This window comes from Molothrus ater, chromosome 8 (genome assembly GCF_012460135.2).
Source record: "Molothrus ater isolate BHLD 08-10-18 breed brown headed cowbird chromosome 8, BPBGC_Mater_1.1, whole genome shotgun sequence".
Lineage (NCBI taxonomy): Eukaryota > Metazoa > Chordata > Aves > Passeriformes > Icteridae > Molothrus > Molothrus ater.
The window spans coordinates 24,163,147-24,189,639 of NC_050485.2; the positions used below are offsets into that span (position 1 = coordinate 24,163,147).

Consider the following 26,493-nt stretch of genomic DNA (forward strand, 5'->3'; position numbering starts at 1 on the left):
GTGCATTGTGTGAATGTGCAACATTCATAGAATATGTCTGTGTCAAGTATTCAGGAACTGTCAGGGACAAATGCAAACAGTATTTTAAAGAATTAGGAAGAATGCACTAAGAGTGTTCCTTCAATGCTTTTTTTACACACATCCATCTTTTCATGAAAACCTTCCTGATCCGGTAACCACTCCTTGGGATTCCTCCACCTAAGCTGATGAATTCAGTTTAATTACCTACAGCACCAGTTTGAACATGGCTGTGGGACATAATTGTGAAGGGAATGTTGGAGTACAGCTGCATTAATTCTAGTAATGGCTTTAACAGACCAAAACACTGACAAAGGCTGCATCCCACAAAAAAAAAAAAAAAGCACTTGAGCATTCTATCTTATCTCCCTTTACTTACCTTTCTTCTGCCCAAATTATGCAGATGAACAAAACCCTTACAAATTAATTAAATTAGCTGTTAATATAAAATCATCAATTGCCATGAGATCACCTAAGCTAAAGATGAAAATGGCCAATGTGGTTTTGCTGTTTAAAAAATAAATGCAGCAATAATTAACAGCTGCAATAGAGTTTTTGTCATGGTAACCTCAGAGTGTGAGGTTTGATCCTCCACATTTGGATGGTAAATCATTGCAACTTCTCCACTGTATCTGTGGGGATGGTTCTTGCACACAGGTTTACTTTAAAAAGCAAATACTTATTTGTAAGGAATATGTATGAGCCACATCTATCTTATTTTGTTCTTCCTCACTGGTATTGCTCCCATTCTCTTGGTAACACACCCAAGTTAAAAAAAGTGCATCACTGAATGACTTCACCTCTCTAGCCTGCTCCTGAGGCTTGGCAACATGCATGGCAATCAATCTTTGGTGGACTAGAACTTATATTAAAAGGAAAACTTATTCTTTATTTTCTTGAGGTTCTTTCAGCCCCTCCACTGCCTGGTGGACTCTTCAGAGTGCTGTACCTCAGGATGGCTGGCTGGTGTTAAAAACAGACTGCAGGTTTGATTGTGGAAAATCTAGAATAAAGAGGCCAGCAGAGCTGATGGAGATCTGGCTGCAGCACTGAGCAGAAAGGGTAATCTCTTCATTTGTAGTTTTCCTGGCAGTGCTATATAGGGACCCTGCCAGCATAAACTTGCAGCATCTCTCTCAGTATTGGCTTTTGAGATGTATTTGTACTTCTTGCCGGCAAGATGTACCCATGTTTATCTGAGAAGTTGGATATAGGTAAGGAGCACTGTTTACTTGTACTAAATGGAGCCTGAAACTCCTTGAGAAGGTAAAACACCAAGACCTTTCAGTAACAGATACAAGCACAATCTCTCTGGGGAAGAGATCCTCTGTTGTTATCTTATTGCAGGGGTTCCATACTATTATCTCCTTATCACAGGAGTTCCATACCTTCTTGGTGTTTCTCGTGGACATTCCTCTAAGCACTGACTCTTTCTTCTTCACAAGGCAGCCAACTGACTCCAGTTCCCTCTCAACCAGCCACCTCACTCTTTTATAGCACTCTTCTTCTCATTGGTTACAGCTGTGGCCTGATAAAGTCAGGCCTGTTCCTAATCTTTGATAATTGGCCCAGCTGCAACTCCTTAGGGGTAAGATTACTTTCTACACAATCTTTATTTTCTTATATTCTGTCCCCCTACACTCCTCTCATTGTAATTTCTCAGCTCTATCCATTGCCTTTTGTTTGTTTGTTTTTGCTTTGTTTTTCCTGTTGTGTTGTTAAACAGATCTTTTGAAAATCAGCAGTTACAGCTAAGCACATTAACTGGTTAGGCAAAGTAGAAGTAGCTCTTGCATTGTAGTGGTATTTGTGAGATAGCAGGTCTCCAGGCTTGGGAGAAAACCTTAGGACTAGGAAGTATTAAACCAGAGAGTTTCACAGCTTCTAGGCTTGATTTTACATAGTTAGAATCCTGCTTTAAGGAAAAAAAGTCTGACCCAGAATTCCTCACTGAGATGGAAAAGAAGCAGGTCACCAAACAGAGTAAACTGTAGGGAGGAGATGATGATGTCCGTGATTAATCTTTGCACCCACTTGTCACACATGATTAAGTAGTGTACACCCATATGTGCACTGTTGATCCTAGAAAAATGAATCCCACATGCGACTTCCTATCCAGACATAATGTGAACAGCTTCAAGACTATCCATGCCCAGTTTCACAGTCTCAAGAACAGGCAGGATGTACACCATGTAAAATTTAAGAGTGGTCTATCTGCTCATCTAAATCCCGAGGAGCCTTTCAAGAGAAAACTTGTCAGTGCATACCCATGTGCTGAGTTACCACCATTCATTTAACAGTGATGAAATTGCTTATTCTGGCATATGTTAGCCATGAAATGCTTGTAATTAACTCAAGGAAAAAATGCACTGAACTTTAAAGCATCAAACCCAGAATAACTCTTTCAGCTGTGAATGAACTGCAAGATTTCTCATTTCAGGAGTGTCATGTAATATGGTATGGCATAAGAGGAATCAAAGAGGCTGATGACAAAGAGAGCTTGTTCATTGTCTGTTGATGTGTGTGGTGGAGGTCACTGCAGCCAGGACACAGACTTGAAGTTACCTGGCATTACTGAAGGGAAAACATCCCATCAGTTAAAGCATTTGCTAGCTTGGTTCACTTAGCATCAGTTCAGTGTTCCTGCACTCCACTTAAGACAAATGCTCTTCACCTGAAATACAGTTGTGTTAATGTGTTGAGAGGGAGACTGGTGGCTTTCCCACACTCATGCAGGCAGCTGCAATTCCAGTATCCTCAGCACCACATGAAATAATGCCATTAGCTGACTCCATATGCCACACTTCCACCTAAGCTCCATCAGGACAGGAGATTCTGATTCCCTTAAGTTCAGCAGGAACTTTCTCAATGACTTCAAATGTCACAAGGAAGACAGGAAGACAACACAACAACAGTAAAAATAATATGACAGTAATCACTTGAACCCACAGAGGTTGTAAGAAAATATTATACACTCGTCAGTAAAGCTTTCTGTATACTTCTGCATACTTTCTGTACACTTCTGTGTAGAGAAAGAGACTTAAAACACAGTTATTTCAGATGGAATATGAACTGAATTTGCACTGAAATTGCTTTGAAAAGCAATACAGGTCATAAACACTTAAAATTTTATTTTTTAACAAGCCAAGACTAGCATAAACAGTATATTTCACTCAAGAAAAAGGCAGAAGTCAAAGAAGCTTCACTGCCCATTTTACTTGCTAAAGGAAATGGCACTGAAGACAATTATGTTGTCTTCCCTTTAGCTGAGTATTTCGGGAGAAGGGGTGATAAAAGAGTATTTATTGAGTTCCTATTGTTTTTGAGGATCTTAAATCTTTTGAATTTTAAGAATTTGCCTCAACCTTTACATGAAGAAGTGACAGTTTCATACCTGTTCACAAATTTTGGTGAATTGCCAGCCTCACAATTCTGAGGCAGCTGTCCTTAGACATGTGATTTGGTTTGCATAAATATTCCACAGACATATCCCCCATCTCACAACAATCATGCACACTTGAAACATTCCATTGATCATTAACTGTATGGAAACCAGGAGAGAGCTTTAAGCCAGGTCTCACTCACTTGTGAGCCTGATTTGCCACATAAGATGGTGGTAGTGCCCAATAACACTGCCACATTGAAATCTCAGCCCTCTAGGTATGACTTGATTCTCAGCAGTATAAGAGATAGAAAACAGCCACGGGCACTTTAATATTTCGTCCTCAGGAAAAGACTTCTAAAATTTTACTTTATAAGGCTTTCTCTAGCCTCAGGTAAATGATCTAATTCATTTCCAGGGAGGAAGTGTATTTTTAAACCTTGCCTGCTGATGCTGCAGTTTGGTAGGGTGTGCTCGGTAGAATGGTTATTCTAAAACAAAAAAATAACCAGTGGTGCTGTTGAGGTGATGACAAACACTAGTCACTCATGTCTGCACTCAGAGCAACAGGGAAACCCCCAGAAGCTCAGGAAAGAGGAGAAGTCTCCATCTCTGCTTACACACTCACTGGACGACTTGTTTGGTACACCAGTTTAATCCACTGGGTCCCACCAAGGCCTCCAAACTACAGGTAACTGCTCAGGCCAGCTTGTCTGCACTTGCAAATAAACCACGTTCACCTTCTCAGCTTCACCAATTCCAGCAGTACAGATAAATGTGAGCAACCCAAGAAGTTATGTGTACACAGCACAGAGTGAGCTCTTATAGCAGGTATGTGAGAAAATGAAACAACTCTTCAAGCTCTGCTACAATTCAAATACTTTTAACACAAAAATATACTCAGACCATCAGAGATGGCAAAAGCTGTCCTGGGGACTAGTTTGGGCAAGGGTTTAGATTCAAAAGGCTTTAATTTTCTTAAAATAATGATCAACCAGTTCTCCAGCAAAGACAAGAACATTGAAGATCTATTTATTGTTTCCTTCGTCTCCTACAGTCTCATAAAGACTTCACACTGTAATCTTTGACTTGTTATGTCAGAGAAAATCCCACAGGCACAGAAATAAGAGACAATCATATTCCGACCCCTTTTATGAGCACTGTGCCTCACCCACTTGGTTATTCACAGACGCAGCAGTGAGAACTACACTGCTCATCTCACCTGGCTCTTCCATTATCTTTTGTAATGGCAAATTGCAGTGCCCCTCAGCTACAATAAATCCAGGCAGTTTTTCTTTTCAAGACAGGTACCTCAAAAATTGCAAGCCACAGATGTAAAGCAAACGAGGCAAAAAAATTACTTTTGGTTTAGCTTATGCTGATGTCATTCTAGAGACTTCACTTTTAGTTACTGGGCATTTGCACATTATGAGAGCAGAATCCATCTCCCAAGGACAGGTTTTGTTATAGTAAACTGGTTTTACTCCAGCTGGTCTATAAAGTCCTTCCCTTGGTATATTTACATGGCTATAAGCAAGTCAGAACATCTTTCAGAGATGTGAATTGCAGCCAGCAAAACCACAGCCTTAGGCTGATGCAGAAGTGGGTAGGGTTTTAAAACTTTCTGCAGCAGTTAGTGGTTAGGCACATAAAAGCACCCCACCCTCCTGCCCCAGGCAAGAGAGAATATGCAGACAGTGCAGAGTGTACCTCATGCATCAGGATACATCCCTTGGCTTTAAACAAGATCAACAGATTTCAGAAAATGAGAGAAGGGGTAACACATATGTGCCTTAAGACATGTTGACTAACATCCCAGATACTCAGTGGCAATGTTTAGGGGGAAAAGGCCTGGTTGTTGTGCCCAGCAAACTGTTAAATGGAAGTCTTGTGATGCTCCTGACACTCTGGAAGAGAAGGACCCATAAAGCACAAACTGGAGTTTCTAAACTCAAAGCAGTATCCTTTACTATTACTTTCCATTTTGGCTTTGCCACTACAGATGATGCCCATAGGGGAATTAAAACATGTCATTGTCCTGAGAATGCTGATGTATCAGCCCCAGTGCTCTTCTGCTACCACAAGACAATTGAGAGGGTACATAGATAATATCTTTCAACTGTGCAGCCAAACTGGTGTACACTTGGAAGAAAAATAATCTGATCACTAAAATGTCAACACAGAAATACCAAAGAAAATAACACCAAGGAGCACATTTTCCTTTTGGTTCCTTGGGTAAACTAGTTTTTCTGAAGGGAAGTGATATGTTCAGCAAATAGAGATCAATAATTTTATTGCCCAGTGCACAATTTCCTACACTTTTTTCAGTTATTTTGCTTACCCCAAACTATTCTGTCACAAGAAGAATCAAAGAAACCAAACAATAGCATTAGAGTGCATAATAAACACTGTATTGCAATGAATGTTCTACTGTGCACATACTGGTGATCTTAGCTGAACAGCATGAGAAACACTCAGCAGAGTGCCATAAACATGCCAGAATCAATGCCACATGGATAATCTGTTTTCCCCAAAAGAAACAGATGAGCAGTTTTTGAGAGGAAGGTTTCAGTCTGACTCTGGTTTGCCAATTGAAGAAAACATAATATCCATCACTAGTGTGTTTCTGCGATAGAAATACTGGATAGTCACTGGACAGTGCCTGATGACACTGTAGCTCCCAGCTCTGTCAGGGGCTTCCAGCCAAGTGTTGGGTGAGCCATGTTTTTGCAGTACTGTGTAAACACCAGGTAAATTCACAGGTAAATGGAGTAAACACAACTAAACACCTAATACCAACCTGAACAAGACCTTTTCCTAGAGTCCTTGCCCATCAGTGAATACTGATGACAATATTTCCTTTCCTCTACTCCAGATGTAGCACACTAAACTCACACACCCAACGTGTGGCACCATTGCTCTGTACTCCCAATCCCAAACAATCTGTCATCTCACTTGGGTGGGGCATAAGGGCGTTGCTCTAATTAAGGGCAATGATAATGCACAGGATGACTTCTTCATGTGTTATGTTCCTGTAAAATCTTACTGGAATCTCACCTGGCAAATGATCTAAAATCTCAAACTTGCTGTTTTTCTTGTGCAACTCATCTGTTAACATGTCTGTACAACAGAGCATGAGTAATTTAAAGTAGGGACCATCCTTGAGATTGAAGGAAATACCCTGTGAACTTGGGAGACATGCCATCACAAAGCTCCAGAGCTCTGAGATCCAGCCTTCTTTATAAATTTGCAGCAGAAGTTCTATTAGCACTTTTGCTGTTGCAATCAGGAGTCCATTTTTAACATATTTAAAAAATTAAAATATTTATGACACTAAATTAAAGGCCTAAAACACAAACTCAAAACCCAAAAAAGAGGCAGATTTAAAAAATGCTTCCAAACTGCCTTAACACTTGGGGTATTGTTCAACGGGGTTTTTTTGGTACATGGTTAAAAACCATAGTACAACACCACATAAGGTAAATTCCCACATTCGCTACTGAGAATATTATTTCTAAATCAATTTCACCCACAGATAAAATCTTATACAAGGTGTAACCTTAAGGCCTCAAGTTCTCAGATTTCCCAAAACAGCTTCTTGTAGTTGGGCTTTGAATGCTTTGATACCTTTTCCTGTAGGAAAGTAAAAGGGTGCTATCAACCCTGTCAAATCCTCTTTGAAGTGTGTGAATCTATGAAAACTCATGGTCAAAACCTTAGGAACTGCTAACATGTTATTACACCTACAACACTCAATGCTTACTCACCTCTCAGCTCAAGACACTCTCTGGTCTCAACAGACATAGGAGTTACACAAGGTGAAGAGAAAATAAAGTGTCCTCATCTGTAGCAGCGAGGACGAACCAGGCAGGAAATTAATGCAGTCCTGATACACAAGCCAAGGGCATGATCCAGGCATGTGGGTGCCTGTACCCCACGTGCAGCTCTCTTCATAGCTGTGTGAGGCATCGTGGCACAGCTCAGGGCCGTTTGGCTGTGGGCAGTGTGGAGGAACCACTGGGACACCATCCCTAAGGGCTGGGAGCTGTCGTTGCTATGGCTTCCTCAGCTCATCCTGTCAGTCCTGACTGTTACAACTGAAAAACATTTTGTACAAATCAGTTGTGAGAAAAGTAAATCCACATGGGGAAGCCAGGTGTGCAGCTGATAGAGACAGAAGATCACTCTTGCTTCAGCAGCACCTTTGAGTGACAGGGAGCTCTCTAATCCTGAACTGCACAGTGCAGCCATAGCTGGGATTGCTCCTTGTCACGGTCACTATCTCCCTGTTTCTCCAGTCAAATTTCTTCGTTTTCTCTTCTTTGCCACAACCATGACAATGCTGCTCAGGTCACACATCTCCCAGTGAGTCCCTCAGTTACACTTTCTCCCCTTATGTGAGGAGACAGTTCCTGGGATAAAGGCTTTTGCAGCTTGAGCTGGAGAGCTGTAGTCCCATGGCTGTGACAAAAGGGCCTACTGTGCTATCCATGCTGACTGAGCCAGAATCCCCCTCCTTGGCACAGGGACACTTCCAGGGACATTGTCTTATCGTCTTCAGCTAGGCCAGGGAAGGTTTAGGTTGGTCACTAGGAAAAATTTCTTCATAGAAATGTTGAGTGGAATTAGAACAGGCTGCCCAAGGAGCTCCTGGAGTCACCACCTCTGGAAGTGTTTAAGACTGAACATGGCATTTGGTGCCATGGTCTAGCTGACATGGTGGTGCTGGGTCATAGGTTGGATTCGATGATCTTTTCATCCTAACTGATTTTGTGAGGTGACACCTGACCTCGGCCCAGACCCCAGATATGGGTGGCGGGCGCACGCTGGCCTAAGAGACACAGCACCACCTGGCAAGCCCAGATGCAACAGGAAAGTCTACGAGGCCCCAGGGGACGCTCCGCGTTTCCCACTCGCGGGACCGTGACCGGGACCGGGATCACGATCCCCCTCAGGTTCCGCGCCCGCCCGTCAGCCCCACAGCGCCTCCCGCCGCGCGCAGGCGCGAACAGCTCGCGCCGCCGGGCACGCGCAGCGCGCAGGCGCGGGGCCGCCCCTGCCCGGCAGCGGGAGGTTGAAGCGCTGAGGGGAGCGGGGGACGGAAGGGCGGTTCCGCCGCGTTCTTTCCTCTTTCTCCCCGTTCCTTTGGGGTTTGTGCTCCCCGAGGGGCCTCACTTTGCTCCTCAGCCCTGCGGGTCGGCTCTGAGGCTGCGTTTTTGGGGTGTAGCACCTCAGAACGAGCTCCACAGGTCTGTGGCCGTGCCTATGGGCTGCCCAGGGTTCATCTTGCTTCTCTGCGGGTGGAAAACTAGCAAGGCAAAAGCTTGAGTGTTAATAGTATTGTGTTAATCGAGTGTTACAAGTATTGAGTGTTAATAGAGCCTTTTGTTGTTGAGACAGTAAAAGGAGTGAGTGCCTTTATATAACGTAGCTATAAGCAGGAAAACAGAGGACGTAGTTACAGACGTACCCAAAGTGCAAAAGTCAAGTAAGTACTGAAAAGCAAAATTGTCTTTTCCCCTTCTAACTCAGATTTTCTTTACTTGCTGGACAGGATTTTTTGTGTGGTTAACAGCATTACTGGTTGAGAATGCCAAGGATTCTTAGCCGAAGATACAGGAAAAGGATTTTAAGAGTGCAGGAGATCTGTGTGAATATGCTGCCAAGTAGCAGCATTAGCAAACCAGCGGAAAGAGTATTAGTTATGGTCATTTAAAGACGAATTTGCTTTAGAAAGTAAAGGCAGAGAATCGTAGGATTGCTTGGGTTTTTTAAAGCTATCTCTTAGGCTTAAAATTATTTTGCTCCTTGGAAAGACTACAACATATTTGTGATATACAGTGTGCATAAGAATGATGTTGCTTTTTCTAGGCTCTTCCTTACAAAAATAAATAATAGTATTAAACTTCGATTATATTTAATGGATGCTGTTGGCTTCCTGTTTAATCGATAGATTGCTAAAATACCCAATTAACTCGACTCCTTACTGAGGTCTGTGGTTTTTTTTAATCGAGTACCATATGTTCAATTTTGAACAGCTGGGGAGGAATGTTGACTTCTAAGATAAATGAGGACCTCCATCCTTTGGTATCAAGCCAGGAAGACCAGGGTTGCTAGGCTATTAAGGCTTTGGCATACGGAAGCTTTGGCAGTTTTCATCTGTGAAGAGGCAGCCCCTTGTGCCAGCCCTCTGTTGCCTGGTTTTGGTTTGCAGGATTTTATTCTTGAGAGGCTTCTGTTTCAAAACTTGTAATTGCAATTTGCAGGTGAGTGGAGGTATAGCTGTTGATATTCCAGCTGCATTCTGGTCATTAGTAGGTGGTTCACAATTGCTAAATGAAATTAAACATTGCCAAATTGATTTGGAGTTGGTTCGTGCTGGGAGGTGTGACTTAACCAGTGTAATTAAGGTGCCTTTCTGAGTGAGCTTGGGATGTTTCCTGTTAATCAAAACTTCCACCTGTGTGAGTAATTACTTTTTTAAGCAGCACCCCCCAGAAGGATCAAATGAGACTGGATTGTTTTCAGAGACCTGGATACCCAATTACATTGTTCTATAGAAAAGATTAATTGTTTATATCTGTGGACAACAAAAACCTTCCTGGCTCCACAGAGCTTTAGGAGTGAGGGGAAAAATAATATATAAAATGGATAGTAAAGGATTTTATGACAGTTAATAGTGTCATGCATCCTCTCAAAGAAAAGCTGTTCACAAAGCAAGATGTTACTTAGCACATGAAACAGTTGTGTGACTTATGCAGATGTCCTTTTTGAACATGCCAGTTAGAAAATAAGCCTTAGAATTTAATATTAGAGCTTTTTACTCATTTCTGCAGCCAAGGGCTCATTCTAATCAGGTGACAATGACAGCCATAATTCATTCTGTCATTTAACTATTCATCTCAGGATGGAAGAGTCAGTGCTGGATAAATTGCCATCTTTGTGCAGTACTCCAAAGGATTCTGGGGCACCACCTGCACAGGGGACCAGTTCAGGGAAACAGGTATGAAAACTGCTTACTTTTCCAATAATATGATTGTTCATAGTAACAGAAATGCTTGTGAAATGATCCAGGAAGTCACTGAGATGCTGCTTGCTGGAAGGCTAGAGTCAGGCACCTTATCCCTCTAGCTAGGAGGCTGTGAAGGTAAGGAAGGTGCCTGGGGTACTTTGCTGTGAAAATGCAGATGCTTGCTGTGAATACAAAGTGATGGAGCAACATAACCCAATGTCATACTAATAAATTTAAATACTCTATAGGGGGTGTGGTGGATTTTTTGCTTTTTTCTTTTAACCTGTCATCTTCAGTTTTCTCAAATCCTGGTTTTCTGGGTTGCTGTGCTTGCAGGATGACTTTCTGTGACTTCTGCCTGCAGTGGAACAAAGTACAATGCTTTCAGTTTGTATATTCTCCATAGTGCTGAGCTCTGCTTTGGTCTTATCCTGGGATGTGAAATGGTGATACTGTCACACTCAGCATCCAGATCTGCAGGACTGGCCTGGTTTGAAAGTATTCCATAACTAATCCCTCACTCGCGTATTTTAGTGCATTTCTTTAGAGAAAAATGTTAGACACATTATAAAAAATAGTTATTTTGAAGAACAAAAAATCTTTTTCGATGGTTGTGAAGTATCTCGAAGCATGAACAGGTCAAAATTATACAGGTATTTCTAATATATTCTAGAATACAGAACATACCTCCATTAAACCCTTACCTCCATTAAACTAGAGGGGAAATTAATAGCATATTTCAACTTGGCTAATTTTATTCTATATTTCTTTTACACAAACACTAGATGAGTAAGTTTGCCTCACTAGAATACAGGATTTTGTCCAAGAGAATGTGGAGCTACACCTTTCCATATCTTGCAGCTGTGTGTGCAAATACATGTGAGAGGAAGAAATTGATTCTGTTCAAGTTTTTGAAGGCTATACAGAGAAGTAGGAAGTCTGGCTTTACAATGATAGTTAAATATATTACACATTCTATGTAAATAATAATGATTGCTAAACAGTTATTTGAGATTTGATGAAAATTTAAGAATATTCTGAACACCTGGGTTTTCTGGGTTTATTTATTTTGTTTTTTAGCAAATGAGTGCAGCTCTGAGGGAACGATTAAGGAAAACAAGACGTTCATTTAATGCCAATTTTACAGTGGCAAAGCGGCTCAAAATAGACGCTAAAGAAAAAGACACTGCTGGTGCTGTCACTGAGTGCTTGCCAGAGACCAGTGCAGACTGTTCCAGGTTACAAGATGGTTCTGAAAACCTGGAAGGAAATGGCACTGGAAGTACATGTTTCAAAAGTCCCTCACAGGAGAGTGATCCCTGTGGATCAGCAGAGAATTCAGATGTGATACAGGTTGGTCTTGGTCAGCAACAGTCCCTTGAAGAGAAAGTAAAGCTGGAGAAACAAGTGCAGGAGAAGGAAGAGCTGCTTCGTAGGCTCAAAATGGTGAAGATGTATCGATCCAAGGTGAGGCAATACTTAACTCACTGGGGTTTTACTGTGGTGCTTGTGTATTGTCTCAGTTTAAGGCATTTTATAAGAATATCTGTAGGGTATCAAAACCCCCTTTATGTCAGCAGATGATGACTTTTTTTGTCTGTCCCAATTTCAGAACAACCTGTCTGAGCTGCAGGCTTTGATAGAGAAGTGGAGAAGTAGCACCCAGCTGATGCTGTATGAGCTGCAGTCGGCCTTTTCTGCAGATGGCAAGAAAGTGAGTCTCACTCAGCTCATCGACACTTTTGGGCTAGAAGACCAGTTACTGCACTACAGCAGAACAGAAGAAGATTTTGTAGATGCATAATCTACAGCTGCAGAGCTTTCTTTGCACAGGCACAAAAGCAGAAAAGACTGAAGAGATTCTGATTGTGTCAGAAGTGTTGGTCAGACAATGGACTTTATGCTTTGGGGTTAGGAGGTTTTCTCCAGATACTTGTAAAGCTGTGTGCATACATACAGTAGGCACTGTAAAAGGCATTACTCAATGGAACAAAATCAAACTGATGATGTTTTGGAGAATCTGCCTTAATGACTTGGTCAGTGAATTTTTATTTAATAAATTAAGTCATAGTTTAACAAGTAGAAAGCAATTTTTTTATTAGTCTCTGCATGGTTACTTGTATTGAAATAACTCAAATTGTCAATTCTGTTTATGTTCAGAAGGGGATGAGTGCAGTTTGTTTATAGATAGACCCATTTTACATGTCTTCCTGGTGCCAATGACAGCATTTTGTGAGTTAAGTGAAGATAACTGATTTTCATGATGGTAATATTCCAGAGCTGAGATAAGATGTTTTCACTAGCTTTAACTCCTACTGAGGAAAATGTGTCATAATGCAGTTGCTTTCAGGTTCTGGTCCAGACAGTCTCTGCAGAGCTGCTGTCTCATAAGCAGTCTGCCACAGCCTGAGGTAATAGAAGGGAAGGCATAAAATTGAAACCAACTTTCTATTCTGCTGCATCTGAGAGCCAAGGTGTTTTCTCTCTTCAAATAAATAAGAAAAACAAGGCCTTGTTTAATGGGATTGCTTCAAATACAGCATCATAAAGCTGAATAAATCTTTACAATTCCATTTATTCTCCAACAAATGCCTTTTTTGAAAGTTGTTTTTATTTAACTTGAAATTGCTTATTTTCTCATCATGGTACCTTTTGTTTTTTATTTTCCCTAAAATCACTGTTTCTCAAGTGTAACAATACATAAATCTTAATGACTATACAACTTTCCCTGCTAGGAATCTTTTCTTATTGGTTCTACCCTACCTCTTTTGTTTGCAGGTGCTATATCCTATTTCCTTAATAAGGGAGTAATTTCTTAGACAGTGCAAGAGAGAAAATCAAAGATCATACAGAACCTTTTAACCATTGGTAAGGCTCATTAGACTTCAGCCCATACCTACAGCTTGCTCTTGAGAATACTGACTCTTGCTGTCCAGAGAGAATTAATGCAGAACAGCCTTTATTGCAAATCACATTTTGAGTATTAAAGGACTATTTCTCTGCATTTTTAGGCATGAGCAAAAAGATGATGGTGCCTGGTGCAGGGGCCAGTTCTCCTCCCTGAAGTTGGAATGATGCTGCTTCTAGGGCAGTTTCAGCAGAAAGCAAAAGGTCTTGTAGTAAGTGAGATGTAATTAGAATCCTTACAAATCCCAGTTAGAGAAGGCAAAGCAAAAAAACAGATGTACAGGATCACAACTGACATAGTAGAATTTTAAGCTAAGGTATCAAAGCTACAAGGAAATGGGTTTAGGTGTCATGTGACTTTATGAAAGGAGAAGGATTGACCCACACCATGGAGCAGTGAAATAAAAAGCAGGGACACAATGCCTGAGAAGGTAGATCAGGCTCTAGCAGTAGGTAACTTTATCACAGGTCCTTTATTTTTCTTAGCAGTCATGGAAGGAGCTGGTGGAAAATACACTACACCTCAGTGTAGAAGGGTGAGAGATGCCAGCAACTATTTCAGGAGGCCAGATGCTTCCAAACCTGGTTTTCCTGTGATTCTGCCCATGGCAGCAGCCACAGTTCCTGCTGGCTGTGGGTGATTATACCACAATAAGGCACAGCTGCCTTTGGGATGGGGCCAGGTTGGACACATGGTTGTTTTCTGTACTGAGCTATATGGTTTATATACTAAAACCAGTAGAAATAAAACTCATCAACTGAAATATAATGGGGTTAAGACCAGGTGTAAAAAATACAAATCAGACAACCGTGCATCTTTCAAATGGAAGTTATTTAAAGGAATTACAGAAGAAAGAATTTGTGGAAAGAAAAGTTCAGGGAGAAGAATCAGCTGTGAAAGCTCTTTTCCCTTAGATAAGACCATGGTATTATTCATCTCTGATTTTTAAATAATATGGAGTGTTCTTGGATTCCAGCTTTCAATTTCTGACTGAAGAACTGCAAGCTGTTTTTCCTGTTCCCTTATAAGGTTCCGTAGATATTTCTGCTTCACAATCTCTCGGTAACGCTGCCTTGTGATCTTTTCAGAAATATCCCGTGTGTCTGCAGAAAACAAAGTGTTAGTGTTAGCCTGTGCTCATAGGGGATGTGTGGTCTCTATGGGACCTGTCCTGGGGTTATCCCAATTTTGTATAAATAGGCAAGCATTTAAAAAAAAGGCTCGCAGTTGGACTTAAAAGCCTTTTAGTACTGAATAAAGCAAAATATTTCAAAAAGGCACTGGGCATGCTTTCTTTAGCTTCTACCAAGTACCCACGGTGTTGCAAATCCGTGACTGTTTTCCACTAGTGGAAAGATCTCTGTAAGTTTTCCTAATAGTGAATGCTATTCTTAGCTCCACATTACTTCCTCTGTTCTCTTGGAAGGGTGGAAAGAAGCCCATTGAACAGCTCTCAGAAAAAAATGAAAGCATGTTGCCTAATGAAGTCATTAATGACAGTAATATTTTGACTTGGACATTTCCAGGAATTTAGCTAGCTTTGGTTCAAGAGCCACAAGAGTCTCCAGGTAACTCTTCAGTAACCATGGTAGGTTTTGGCAGGAAGGACTCTGCTCATTGTGCTCATACAGTAACAGACAGGCATTCCTTGCCCCTCAGCTGATGGTGGAGAACAGCACTGTCCAGCCTTGGATTTATTTTCTGAATGTTCTTTGCCTGTGCCTTAAGTGCCACTGGACTCACCAGCTGCCTCGAAGATGTGCATCCTTTCTGACACAGAGACAAGCATTTCCTTCAGCTGCAGGCTGAGCTCGTAGTTCTCCTGCTCTTTCAGACGGATGCACTTCTTCAGCTCTCTGACTTTTTTCTGATGGTTTTTCACATTCTTCTTGTGCAACTGTCCATTTTGAGATGAATAAAGAAAATATATGAGGTCATACAAAAACTGTTCAGACAAATTTATAATTATAAAAAGTTATAATTTTAAGTACTCTGTAGTACCTTGATAAACTCTAATGTATGTTGAATTGACTAGTAGCACATCATAAGCTTTACTTTGGAAAGTGTCTTTCACAGATGGTATCTCAGTTTATAGAGTTCTAATTTAAGGAGCAGCCAAGGAATAAAGAGGTATAGGTCAGGAAAAAAAGAGATATTAAAGATAAAACTTGAAAGGCAAATGGAGAAAAGGAAGTCAATGGAATCAGTGAGTTAAGGACATGCTCTAAGCTGCTGAAGCTGATGGATGGACTGTAAAGGGACAAGATAAATACTAAAGCTTGAAGAGGAAGAGGAAGCTGATGCCAACTTGCACAACTTGGAGAAAATCCAGTGAAATCACTTTAAAAAAAAGGGCAGTCATAATCTGAATGATGAAATACATGAAGCAGCCAGCAAATCAGATTGTTGTGTCTCTTATTTTGAATACAAAGAGGAGGGATATTTTGAACAGGCTGGTGCTCCTGGAGAGAAACATTAAACAGTGAAAATGGAAAGAATGCTTCATTAGGAATGGAGGAGTGACTTTTATAGGCAGTGCTGTGTAAGAAATGATTAGCACATCTGCATTCAGATGTTCAGGATAGGAAAGTATTTCATTCCAGTAACAGAGCAAGAAGACAGGCTTCATCTCTGCAGCAATCCATGTGTGATGACTGCTTCCAAACACTAGAGAACTGCTGTTGTAGACAGCACAGCTCAAGTTGAGGAAACTATTGAAAGCCAGATGGACAAATACATGATATATAGATATATTTATATCTATATATCTGTGTCTCTCAGATGTGGTGGTTCCCTTGGATTTACCTTATCCATGACACCGAGGCTCTGCTCCATCCCTGCCAGGTGCTGAGCAATGTGGGTGTCGTAGTTATGCACAGTTAGGAACTGAAGAAATAAAACCAGAAAGAAATTATCTTATGCCTGTTCATTCTCAACAATTCCACCCTTTAATGAAGAAAATCATTGTGATGTGAAACTCAAAACACTGGAATTCTGCAGTGGTAAAGCTTACTAGTGATCATAAATGGACCTTGTAAGGATATGCTTGGATGCTGTGGGAGTACTAGACTGTGCAGCTGTTAAAAAGGATGTTATCTATTATATATTTGTAATGGAAACAAGGGCCAAACAAGTATGCTGAGGCTGTCAAAAACCCCAAGCTATGCTTTTGCTTGTAATCTAAGCTAACATAGGTGGAGGCCTAAGACACTCTGTCTTTAGGCTAAAGAAAATTATAGTTTTCTGTCTAGTGGCTTCCTAATCATTCTTACTTCTTTTATTGTTCTATTTGCATAGTAACTGACATATCAGAGAATGTATTGATTTTTTCCTTGACCACACTGCTACTAAAATACCTCTTTATCAAATGACAAATGGTAAACCCCATAATGTTTTATGGATCTATAACAGACAGTAGACAGGTTCCTGTAGATGTAGATTCATCTTTCCAGAGTACTGTCCCACCAAAGTGACAGGGAGAATCCTGTAACTGTTCTAGTTAGAGGAGGAGAAACAGGAAAGACCCAGAAGGGGCTCCTTGCCTATAGGATTAAAATTCTTTCACTCACTGCTTCATTAACAGCTCTCATTCCAAATCTTGCTCACACACATTTTTATAAGCCATCTTTCTTTCTATTCCTGTTGTTGGGGTATCTGTTACCTTGTCTTCCCCACTAACCCTATATTTCTAATCAAAAAGTGACCTAAGTCAATTCCCTCAGGGCATTCAAATTCTGATTAAACTGTTAAATCCCTTTACTATGGGCAGCTTAACTCTCTGAAGGGCAAGAGCTCTGCTCATCAGTTTAATGAACTGAGCTAATGGCAACACTGGTGATAAATTTGCCACAAGAATTTTTCAATGCACTAACACAGCACCTCTGGAAAGCTGTTCTGGTGATTGGTGTTAGTTATGAAAGTCCTGTGGCTGTGATTCAGAACAAGCATTTTGTAGAGCAGCAATACAAATGAAGATTAAGCAAAACATGTTTTGAATTTTCTTCTAATCCTTTGATTGAATTGCAATATCCTTACCTGCTGTCCAACCCTTTCCTTTTCCCCTGTGCTTTACAGCTGTCCCCACTGCTGTATCTTCAGCCTACCCATCCTTCAACATCCCAACTCCAAACCTTCATGCCACCCACGTCATCAGCATATGACTGTAAGTTTTCCCTACAGTCTTCTACACCCCATACTGCAATATTCCCAGGCTTTCTCTACAACCTTTCTTCTTCCTCCTTTCTTCTCCCAGTGGTATCCTTGGCTGTGTCCCACAGCCTTTACCTCTTTTTCCTGACCTGCCAGCTGGGCTTGTTGGAAGCTGTGTCGGTGCTGACATGCTGCTGGCTGCCCCTCCTGCCTGCCGGGCAGGGCACAGCTCCCTGCTCTGCTGCTGGGCCAGCGAATGGCAGCGAGAGGGTGGGACACGCTGAGGCTCCCCCAGGAACCTCAGGCTCCGAGCAGAGCAGAGTTAAAAAATGCCTGTGCGATACCAGATGGGGGCACCTCAGACTTCCACTTAAAAAGGACTGCTCGATTTAAGAGATCTGTTCCTTGTGGCTGCAAAATTCTGGTTCCTTATTCAACGCCAATTTTGAAACACTAAGAGTTAGGGCTAATTTTGCCTTAATTTAACACTGTAACATCCCAAAGAATTTCATCACTGCTCAATCTCATGAGTAAGACTTCCCTTTGAAAGCTGAATTGCTGACCTATTAGGAATCATGTTTCTCTGGCAATAAGAGATTTATGAGGTATAAATATAAATGATCTTTCTTATAGGTATAGGCAGCATAATTTTCTACAGTTGAAATATAAATCAGAAAAAGCAACTCACTAGCTGGCAATCTTTTGAAATAGGTAGGATTACAATATCCCGAGCCTTCTCTTTCAGATCTTGTATCTGCATTTTCATTTTCTTGTGTTCCCATTCCAGCTGTATTATCCCTTTAGAGAAGTCCTTAAATTCTACCATGGCAGTAATTTTTTTTTCTCCTTGAGCCTAAAAAAATAGATCAATCTTAATTAACACACTTAACAGATAATGGAATAATTGTTTGCAACAAGATGGGCAAGTTTCCAAAGTCATAATTTTAGTCAATTAAACATGCTATATACTGCATGCCTCTTCCCAGACTTTGCTCCAGATGGTTATCTTTTAAGGAAGTTCATTCTCTTTTATGCTCTGTGTCACAGCCTTAGATCATAGAAATAGATGAAGAAAATGACAACTAACATCTCGCCCCATGTATCTATCTTACACAAGAATGGAAAGGCATTTTAGGTCTACAAAATACAAGCTTGCTCTGTTTAAGGTATTTTGCATATGTTACTGAAGGCTTTGTGCAATAGCAGTAAAAGACAATTTTTGTACAGCTAGAATGTCTTAAAAAAGAACATTTCATGAGGGTATGAAAAACTGTTTTAAGTATCATCACCAATTTCACTTTACATAAGAAACTATGAATTTTTAAATTTATGTGAGCCACTATTTGAATGCTTCTTAACATGGCTGTAAGTTTGCCTCAAGGGAATTTTTAGACTGGTGCCCATGATATTAGCATTTTCTAGTTACAATGTATGTGTAAGTGATGGTGTGTCTAAAGACTGTCACCATTTCATTGACCTGGACTGTATTGATCAAACATCAAGAAAGCAGTCTGCACTGCAATCTCTACATCATGAGAAGAGACATTAGAGAATGCTTAATAGCTTCTAGATTACAATTGAGCCTGCTGGTGTGTTGTAATGAATTGAAACTAGATGTCAGACTGGAGAAAAAGCTGAGCCCCTGAAGGACAATACATTTGTTTAGGAAGCTTAAATCTCCTCCAGATAATGTAAATTACCGCAACAGTGCAATTCAGTTCCTCAACAACACTCCTATCAATGAGAACAGCATCACTGTAGTCTGGGATCTGAGTACTATCCAATTCCACCTGTCCTTGTTTTAGCAAAAACTGGACAATCAAATTCTGCTGAAGCTTCATCTTCTCCTCCTTCAGCCTAGGATGGCAAAAAACAAAAACAGTATTTAGTGATTTCAAGAGGATTACAGAAATCCTCCCATGATTCTCAAAGTTTATATTTATTACTGGCAGGTGGTATGTTCATGTAGGGCTTACTCTGTTCCAGACTCTGTCTTCGGTTTGCTGCTGAAGTGACTACAAAATCTGGAACTTATGGTATATATATAAATAAAGTTTTCAAGCACTGGATTCCGTTTAACATACACTAGCAATGTTCTGGGGAAAATGTCATTACTGAAATGCAATCTTAAGATCAATTGGAAAGAAAACACAAGAGACTTCCAGCCAGGGCCCATTTTCCTTTATATTTTACTTTGAAATTTATGAAACCTAGATAAAAGAGTGCAGGAGAACAGAAGTGAATAATTTTGTTAGTAACTTTTGGTTCTCTGTTAGTGGAGTATTAAAGATCAGCTGAACATAGGAAAAGATAAAAAATTACCAAGTGAGTTCTTGGAAAGTTTTCTCCAATTCTGACTTAATCTTATCATTTTCCTCCGTTCTTCTATGGAGACTGGCCTGCATCTCTGCCAGTGCTAGGGCCTTCCATTTCACCTAGGCAAGCAACATTGTGACATTCCCAACCTTTTCAACTTTGTCAGTATGTCAGGGCAAGCTTCTTTGAGGACAGAAAAGCCAAGTTCTTAAGAAGATATCTTTAGATATAAATATGCAGCCCAGTATTTTGAGAATCTCAGTACAGCATATAAGACATAAAGGTTAAGCCTTATACTATGCTCAGGAAATTATTTGTTCATATATGAATATTCATGTGGAGGGAAATCATATTTTCTTCTCTTTTGGTCAAATTTCACGTATATCTGTCTCTCTGGATAATTTAGATTTATTAATTCATGTTTTTATAATTCCAGAACCATCTTTTGTTAAGAATTGCTCTTTATAGTCTAAAAAATATTGGAATGCATTGATGCAAGTGTAGAATGCTTATGGGAGAGGATGACTTCAACAGATAATGGGAATCAAATACCTTATAGGTTTTTTTGGTATGGATAGAGAAAAGGAAAATGATGTGTTTTTATTTTTAATGAAACCATATCAAGGTCACAATCATTCTGATCAAATCTATCCATATTAATATGCTAATTTTTCCTCTGAAGAACTACAGCTAGAACTAGAGAACAGGTTCACCTGTTATTCTGAATTGAATGTAGCCAGAACAAACTTTCAAAGGCCAATGGAGTATATGTACCCTGCATTGTTATTTCACCACTAGCTTGACTCTACATGAGAACTCCACTACAGTTTAAGACTCAAAAATATCAAGAAGTATATGGGCAAAATAAAGAATTTTACATACCAGCTCCTCGCTCTCCATTTTATTTCTTCTAGCTAGACAAAAATGTTCCCACATAGACTGGTCTAAGCCACTAGGCATGTGCTCAGGACTATCCAGTTCATCCATGGCTTTCATTAAAAGGGAAACTGCACCTTGGTAATCCTCAGGTGATCCCTTCACATAGGGGTTAGCTGTGTCAAGGAGGATTTCTGTATCCGGGGTCCTAGAGCACAAACAGAGCACAGACAGGATGTACTTTGCATTTTCTGTTGCATAGCAGAAGGTCACAAAAGACACAGAATGTTTCATACTCACAATCTCTTGCAAAAAGCAAATAGATAAGACTATATAAAATAAGAATATTGTCTTGGAACCTGATGATTGCTTAGATTGCATTTAAAATAGATTTTGGGGAGTAAATAAGGAAATGTATATTCAAAATAGCAATTTTTAGTGTGATGGGAAATTAGCTATTGGTAACTATCCCATAAAAAGCAGGCAGTACAATTTAGACTATTAGAATAAATAGTATTCTCATTCTTGACTCACAAGGAATATTAGTATTTAAACAATGGAATCAGAGGGGATCTTACTCTGGTCGAAGTTTGTAAAGTTGTAAAAGCTCCTCAAAGAGATTGCCAGGTGTATGAGCAAACTGCTTCATAAAACCATGTTCCAGGTTCTGGGGGTGGGGAAGAAAGCTTTCTTGTTACCAAAATATTATTTTTTTAAAAAGCATCAACTTGCCCATATCTTAGAAATACAGGATACAGTGCTTTTGCAAGTGCTCCCAAACATCACAGGAATATTTTATAAACTCTTCTATGCACACACTGTCCTTTACTGCCTAATTTCATTGATCAGTGAATTGGCCAGAACTCTTGCTTACAGAGCAGTACATTCTTCTCATTATGAAGATGCAACATTAACTTTTAATGAAACTCTGAATTCTGAAACTCCTTGTGTTTTCAAAAGTCTCACCTTCTCTTCATGTAATGCCTCTTTATAGGGGCCTGTGCAAGCCTCAACAGCATGTTTTGCAGTCAGGATTTTTCTGGCACCCTTGACCTATAGTAAAACCAAATGATTTCAGGAATGAAAAAGCCAGCAGAAGCAGTGAATGGCTATTCACATACAGTGATGAAGCTCACACCTTCTTATTTCTAGAGATAACCTTGTGAGCTATTTTAAGTAACCATACAGTGCCTTCTTCAGTTGTAACTTGTACATACTGCTAGAAGATGAAGAGCTGTAAAATTAAACAAACTGCTGCTTAAGAATGCAACAAATTCAAAAGGCTTTTAAGAAATGCTTACAAGCCTTCTGAAACATTGAATGTAACTATGTATGTTGATACCTTTTTTCTATAGAGATTTCTCTTTACTTTCATGTCATCTCAGGTAAGACCAGTCAAAAAATCTCAAATATTGTTCAGTGGAGAGTTCTTAACTTTAGAATGCAATTTAACCATTGTCATGGCAGAGTTCTGCTATGTGTCAGGATACTAAAGTCATGTTTTATTGAGGCTGTTAAATGCTAATACTCTGCAGGGGAGACAGTTTTGTTGTATGACAGACTTGTTGTTGTGACAGTTTTTGAGGGTTTCCATGAACCAAAAGTTGTACCAATTGGACCATTTAGAAAATGAGGGGAAAAAAATGTGAAAATTGTAAGCTGGTATACACTTGGCCTCAGATGGCTTTAAAACTAGTCCAGCCAATTCAGTGGTGGGGGCTAGATGCCTGTTTGGAATCCCTCCCTGCAGCTCACAAGGGGCTGCTGGCAGCTCCAAACACACAGTGCTCTGCACAGGCTGAGCAGGAGAGCTGACATGTGCAGGCAGCAGTATATTTATTATCTGAGGAACGGCTCCATGAAGACAAAGTGGGCAAATGGGATAATATTGTGCCAAAAGCCAGAAGCAACCTGCAGACCATCACAGTAAGAGACTTGCATTGAAACCTAGACCTACTGCTGTACTTTTAGCTTGATACCAGGTACAGAAGAATATTATATGTAGCAAACAAATGTATTATATTATATGTAGCAGCATGCCCTTCTGAATGTATGAAGTTTTACCAAAGAACTCCAGATAAACTGAGCTGAGAACCTATCAAGAAAACCAGAAGTATTTATAATGTATGTCACCCTTACAAATTGAAAAAAAAAAGACTGTAAATTGTCAGAAAGTCGTTTATGGCAAGATTTTGGTTTGGAAAGAGCAGACTTCACATGAAACTGTACTTTAAACATTACATTACTCCCAACAACAGCATTCCAAATGATAACCTACTTTTTCTTTCTTCTTTTTCATAAGGAAGTTATGAAGTCCAGCTTCTCTGGTGTCCAACTCTTCATCCAACAGTAAAGTGTAAATGAGATTGACTATTTTGAGTTCTTCCTGTGAAATGATTATAATAAAAAAGTTAAAATTTCTGCTGCACAGAGGTACAGATGAAAAATTAATGCTTTTTGCAATACCTGGTAGATGACCATCTGTGATTTCAGTTTCTTTTCAGAGAGCTTGCGGACAATCTCATCAAAATTTTGTGTTGTTTCCTTGATGGAAGCTTCAATTTTGTTCCATTCATTTCTCAGAAACTGGGGAAGGCAAGGACAAGAGCAGCAATATTACATCTGGAGGAACAAGTAATTTTTTATGTCTCTCTCGATATATATCTATATATATGAGATGATGGAGAATGCACAATATAGAAATGTATAATTCAGCCAAAAGGCCACAGAAATTACTTGTTTGGAAAGAGAGTTCTGCCAGGCTACAAAGTTATGTTGTTCCAATACCACTTTGAAGAATAAATATAATTTTATTATTTTTGTATGGCATCAGCAACTCTGGGAATGAACCTGAAAAAACACATTTGAGAAATACTGGTACATTTGTGAAGGAAAGTTACCTTAGGATATCACATCTTTTACAGGGTTTTGCCCATAGTAATTGTTATAAGTGGAGACTGCCTGATTCTGTCTTTATTTAATTTATTATTATTTATTTAATATGCCATATGATCTTTGATGATCATTTATTCTTAGTTTATCCTATTTATTAGCATTCATTTTTAGAAGTTGCTTCTGAGAAAGATTGGAAGCTTTGGTCATGAGCACTGTGAACAAACCCATCTTTTCCTCATTTTAATTTACCTGTCTATAATCTTCTTTTTCTTCATTCAATTCACTGAGTTTTTTTTCATATTCTTCAAATACTTTCTTTTCTTCTTCAGTCCAAAGATCCTCAGGTCTGGATAAAAAATCAGGTGGAGGAATATCCTGGAAGTATTGAAGAATAAAATGCTTAAAAAGCAATATTTAGTCTACATCAGCACACTAAGAAGCTACAGCATGCACTAAATTTAACAAAAGGTATTTCTTAGTAAGATACAAGTCTTAAGTCAAAGTAACACATATATTCTGTTGCTTTGGTCTGTTACTTGCACCAGTAATTTTAGTGTATCTATATTGTATATATATCATATATATATGTAGACTCACTGGCTTACAGGAATTCACTACTGGATCTTGCAAAATACAAGAATTTGGTACTCAAAAACTACTGTCAGTGCGAGATACACCACATTTTCTGTTTCAGAACCCCAAACCTAACTCCATGCTCATGTAAGCTTCTATGTGGAGTCCTAATATTCCAAAACAGGTTGATTTCAGAGGCCTGCTTGGGTCTGCCACACCCTTTTTCTGTGGCCCTCCTTCACATCCTTTCCTTTCTCTATTGCTGCACTATCTATATGTGGTGAGTTAAATGAAACATACTGTTTTTCTGTAAGATCACAGCCTTCCCCCAGCAATATAGGTGTTATAATGGTAATATATTAGATGTACATTAAATAGATGATGTTCCACAGTATTCCACTGTGATAGGAACAGCTGCTGATAGGTAATTTTACACAGGCAGTAGAATCTTGTGGTATTTTTCTGTGTATGCTCTCTCATGGAGTCTCTCTGGTCGTAATGCAATTCTACAGTTCTCCAGCTTTTTTTGGTCACTGAGGTTGGAGATATTTGCTGGTTGAATTTCACACTGCCAGAAGAGCCCACAGGTTTGCTAAAGGACATGGCAGAAACACATCTCACCATTTTCAAAATGTCTTCCCTCCTGAGTTCCAGCACTCCACCCATCATGTCATCAAGAGCACGCAGTCTTTCATCATCCTGGGAAGAACCACAAAAAATATTTGAAGGTACAAAAGGAAGTGTAGCAATTTCTAGTTTTGGGGATGATAACAGTGTTCACCTCTAGATTATCAGTGTGTAAAAGCAGATTGATGCTTTTTGGGGACGTGTGTGGAAAATGCCAAATGTTTCAGTTTTTTCTGGTAAAGTTACTCATATGCCAAATAACTTACTAAAACTGCCATTTTGGCAGTTTTGGAAAGAACACAGGCATAGGTTACTCCTGGCCAACAAGCTATGAAGAAGGAAGTTGTAATTCTGCATCTGTTTTGGGGCCAGAGCCATCTCAGTTTTTTTACAGATGCATTTTAAAGCCAGAGGAAAGCACTACAGTCTTCTAGACTGAACCATGGAGAACAGAGGCTGCTGAATCAACAAACACAGATCAAGCAAAAAGATCTTGGTTGAGGAGAGGCATGCATTTGGACATGTATCTAGTTGCCAGCCATCTGATATGGTATTTTATATTGCCCCTAACCACATGTTTAAAGACTGTGAGTCTAACACTCTATCTTTTCTTCCCCCAGCTGACCTATGTAGTTCTGATTGTATATAATAATAATAAGGAAGAGGCACATATCATCAATACCTACCAGTTTAGATTTATTCTCCCATAGCACATTACTGGAATGTTTCAGTGCTGCAATAATGAACCAGCTTAAACAGAGACAATGGAGATGTAAAAGGGATGTTTCTTTACTTACTGTAGCAGCAAGGCGTCTTTCCCTTTCAAGCTTAGCCAGCATTTCTGCCTGCTCTTTCTCCTCTTGAGTCATGTATTTCTCAGCTTTAATCTGAAGGCAGAAAATGAAGAAGTTTGTATCAGGGTTCTTTTCTCCAAATGTGATCACAGGGACTAAGAACCTTTGGAAGAATGGTAGTCCTGGTTTTGGCTGGGATGGAGTTAATTTTCTTCCAAGTAGCTGGTGTACAGTGCATCCCACAGCCTGGGCATTGCTATGTTGGTGGTGAGCAGTTGTTTTTCATTTGCATAAATTGTTTTTCTTGGGTTTTATTCCTTTCTATTTTCATTATTTTCCTCTTAATTGCATTTATGATTATGTTTTAATTGCGTTGATTACATTGTGATTATCATTGTAGTCATTATTATTATATTTTATTTCAGTTATGATACTGTTCTAATCTCAACCCACGAGTTTTCTCACTTTTACCCTTCCAACTGTTTCCCTCACCCTGGTGAGAAGGGGCAGTGAGTGAGCAGCTGTGTGGTGCATAGTTGCTGACTGGGGTTAAACCATGACAATGGTGTAATACAAATTCTCAATGTTTGCTGTATCTCTGTTCTATGACAATATTCCTCAAGTTGAAAATTCTCCTTTTGAACAGCAACAGAAACTACATTTAAATATCCTAAAATATAAACCACCATTACTTTTGTTGCTATTAGTTGTGTTTTGTGTATGCCTTCTCTTACAGTGGGATAACATGGACTGGTGAGAGAGCAAAGAAAAATGGGAAAAGATTGATCACATGAGCAGATAAGATCAGTGGAATTTATTGCATAAGGAATACGCTTTTTCTTTGCAAATAATTAATTGAATTTTTAAGTACATTACTAAGTATGCTCTAATACTTCGATTTTTCGTTTAAAACTACTTTGTTTCAAAATGGCACTCAGAGAAA

At 39.7% G+C, this 26,493-nt stretch overlaps 2 protein-coding genes across 2 annotated transcripts in view; one reads left to right on the forward strand and one right to left on the reverse strand.

The window, feature by feature from the left end:
* Positions 1–8,513: 8,513 nt before the first annotated feature.
* On the forward strand, positions 8,514–12,502 carry SFR1 (SWI5 dependent homologous recombination repair protein 1). The gene is made up of 4 exons (XM_036386121.1): positions 8,514–8,888; positions 10,307–10,403; positions 11,493–11,879; positions 12,025–12,502. Exons 2-4 carry the CDS (start codon positions 10,308–10,310, stop codon positions 12,214–12,216), a joined length of 675 nt encoding a protein of 224 aa, XP_036242014.1. The 5' UTR covers positions 8,514–8,888; position 10,307; the 3' UTR covers positions 12,217–12,502.
* A 1,630-nt stretch (positions 12,503–14,132) lies between these two features.
* CFAP43 (cilia and flagella associated protein 43) overlaps positions 14,133–26,493 on the reverse strand; it is a 42,629-nt gene continuing 30,268 nt past the window's right edge. Inside the window, exons 26-39 of the mRNA XM_036386120.2 lie at positions 25,554–25,643; positions 24,751–24,828; positions 23,806–23,931; positions 23,128–23,247; positions 22,940–23,047; positions 21,628–21,714; positions 21,240–21,328; positions 20,668–20,869; positions 19,792–19,904; positions 19,170–19,326; positions 18,158–18,322; positions 16,126–16,206; positions 15,064–15,217; positions 14,133–14,423 (exon numbers count right to left, since the gene is read on the reverse strand). Coding sequence (XP_036242013.1) covers positions 14,266–14,423; positions 15,064–15,217; positions 16,126–16,206; positions 18,158–18,322; positions 19,170–19,326; positions 19,792–19,904; positions 20,668–20,869; positions 21,240–21,328; positions 21,628–21,714; positions 22,940–23,047; positions 23,128–23,247; positions 23,806–23,931; positions 24,751–24,828; positions 25,554–25,643 — 1,728 coding nt within the window. The 3' untranslated portion in view covers positions 14,133–14,265. The remainder of the gene's footprint in view (positions 14,424–15,063; positions 15,218–16,125; positions 16,207–18,157; positions 18,323–19,169; positions 19,327–19,791; positions 19,905–20,667; positions 20,870–21,239; positions 21,329–21,627; positions 21,715–22,939; positions 23,048–23,127; positions 23,248–23,805; positions 23,932–24,750; positions 24,829–25,553; positions 25,644–26,493) is intronic.

Coding starts and splice junctions, on each gene's coding strand:
- SFR1 (XM_036386121.1), top strand. CDS start 10,308: ATGGAAGAGTCAGTGCTGGATAAATTGCCATCTTTGTGCAGTACTCCA. Junction 10,404..11,492: donor GGACCAGTTCAGGGAAACAG/GTATGAAAACTG, acceptor TTTGTTTTTTAG/CAAATGAGTGCAGCTCTGAG. Junction 11,880..12,024: donor TGAAGATGTATCGATCCAAG/GTGAGGCAATAC, acceptor TCCCAATTTCAG/AACAACCTGTCTGAGCTGCA.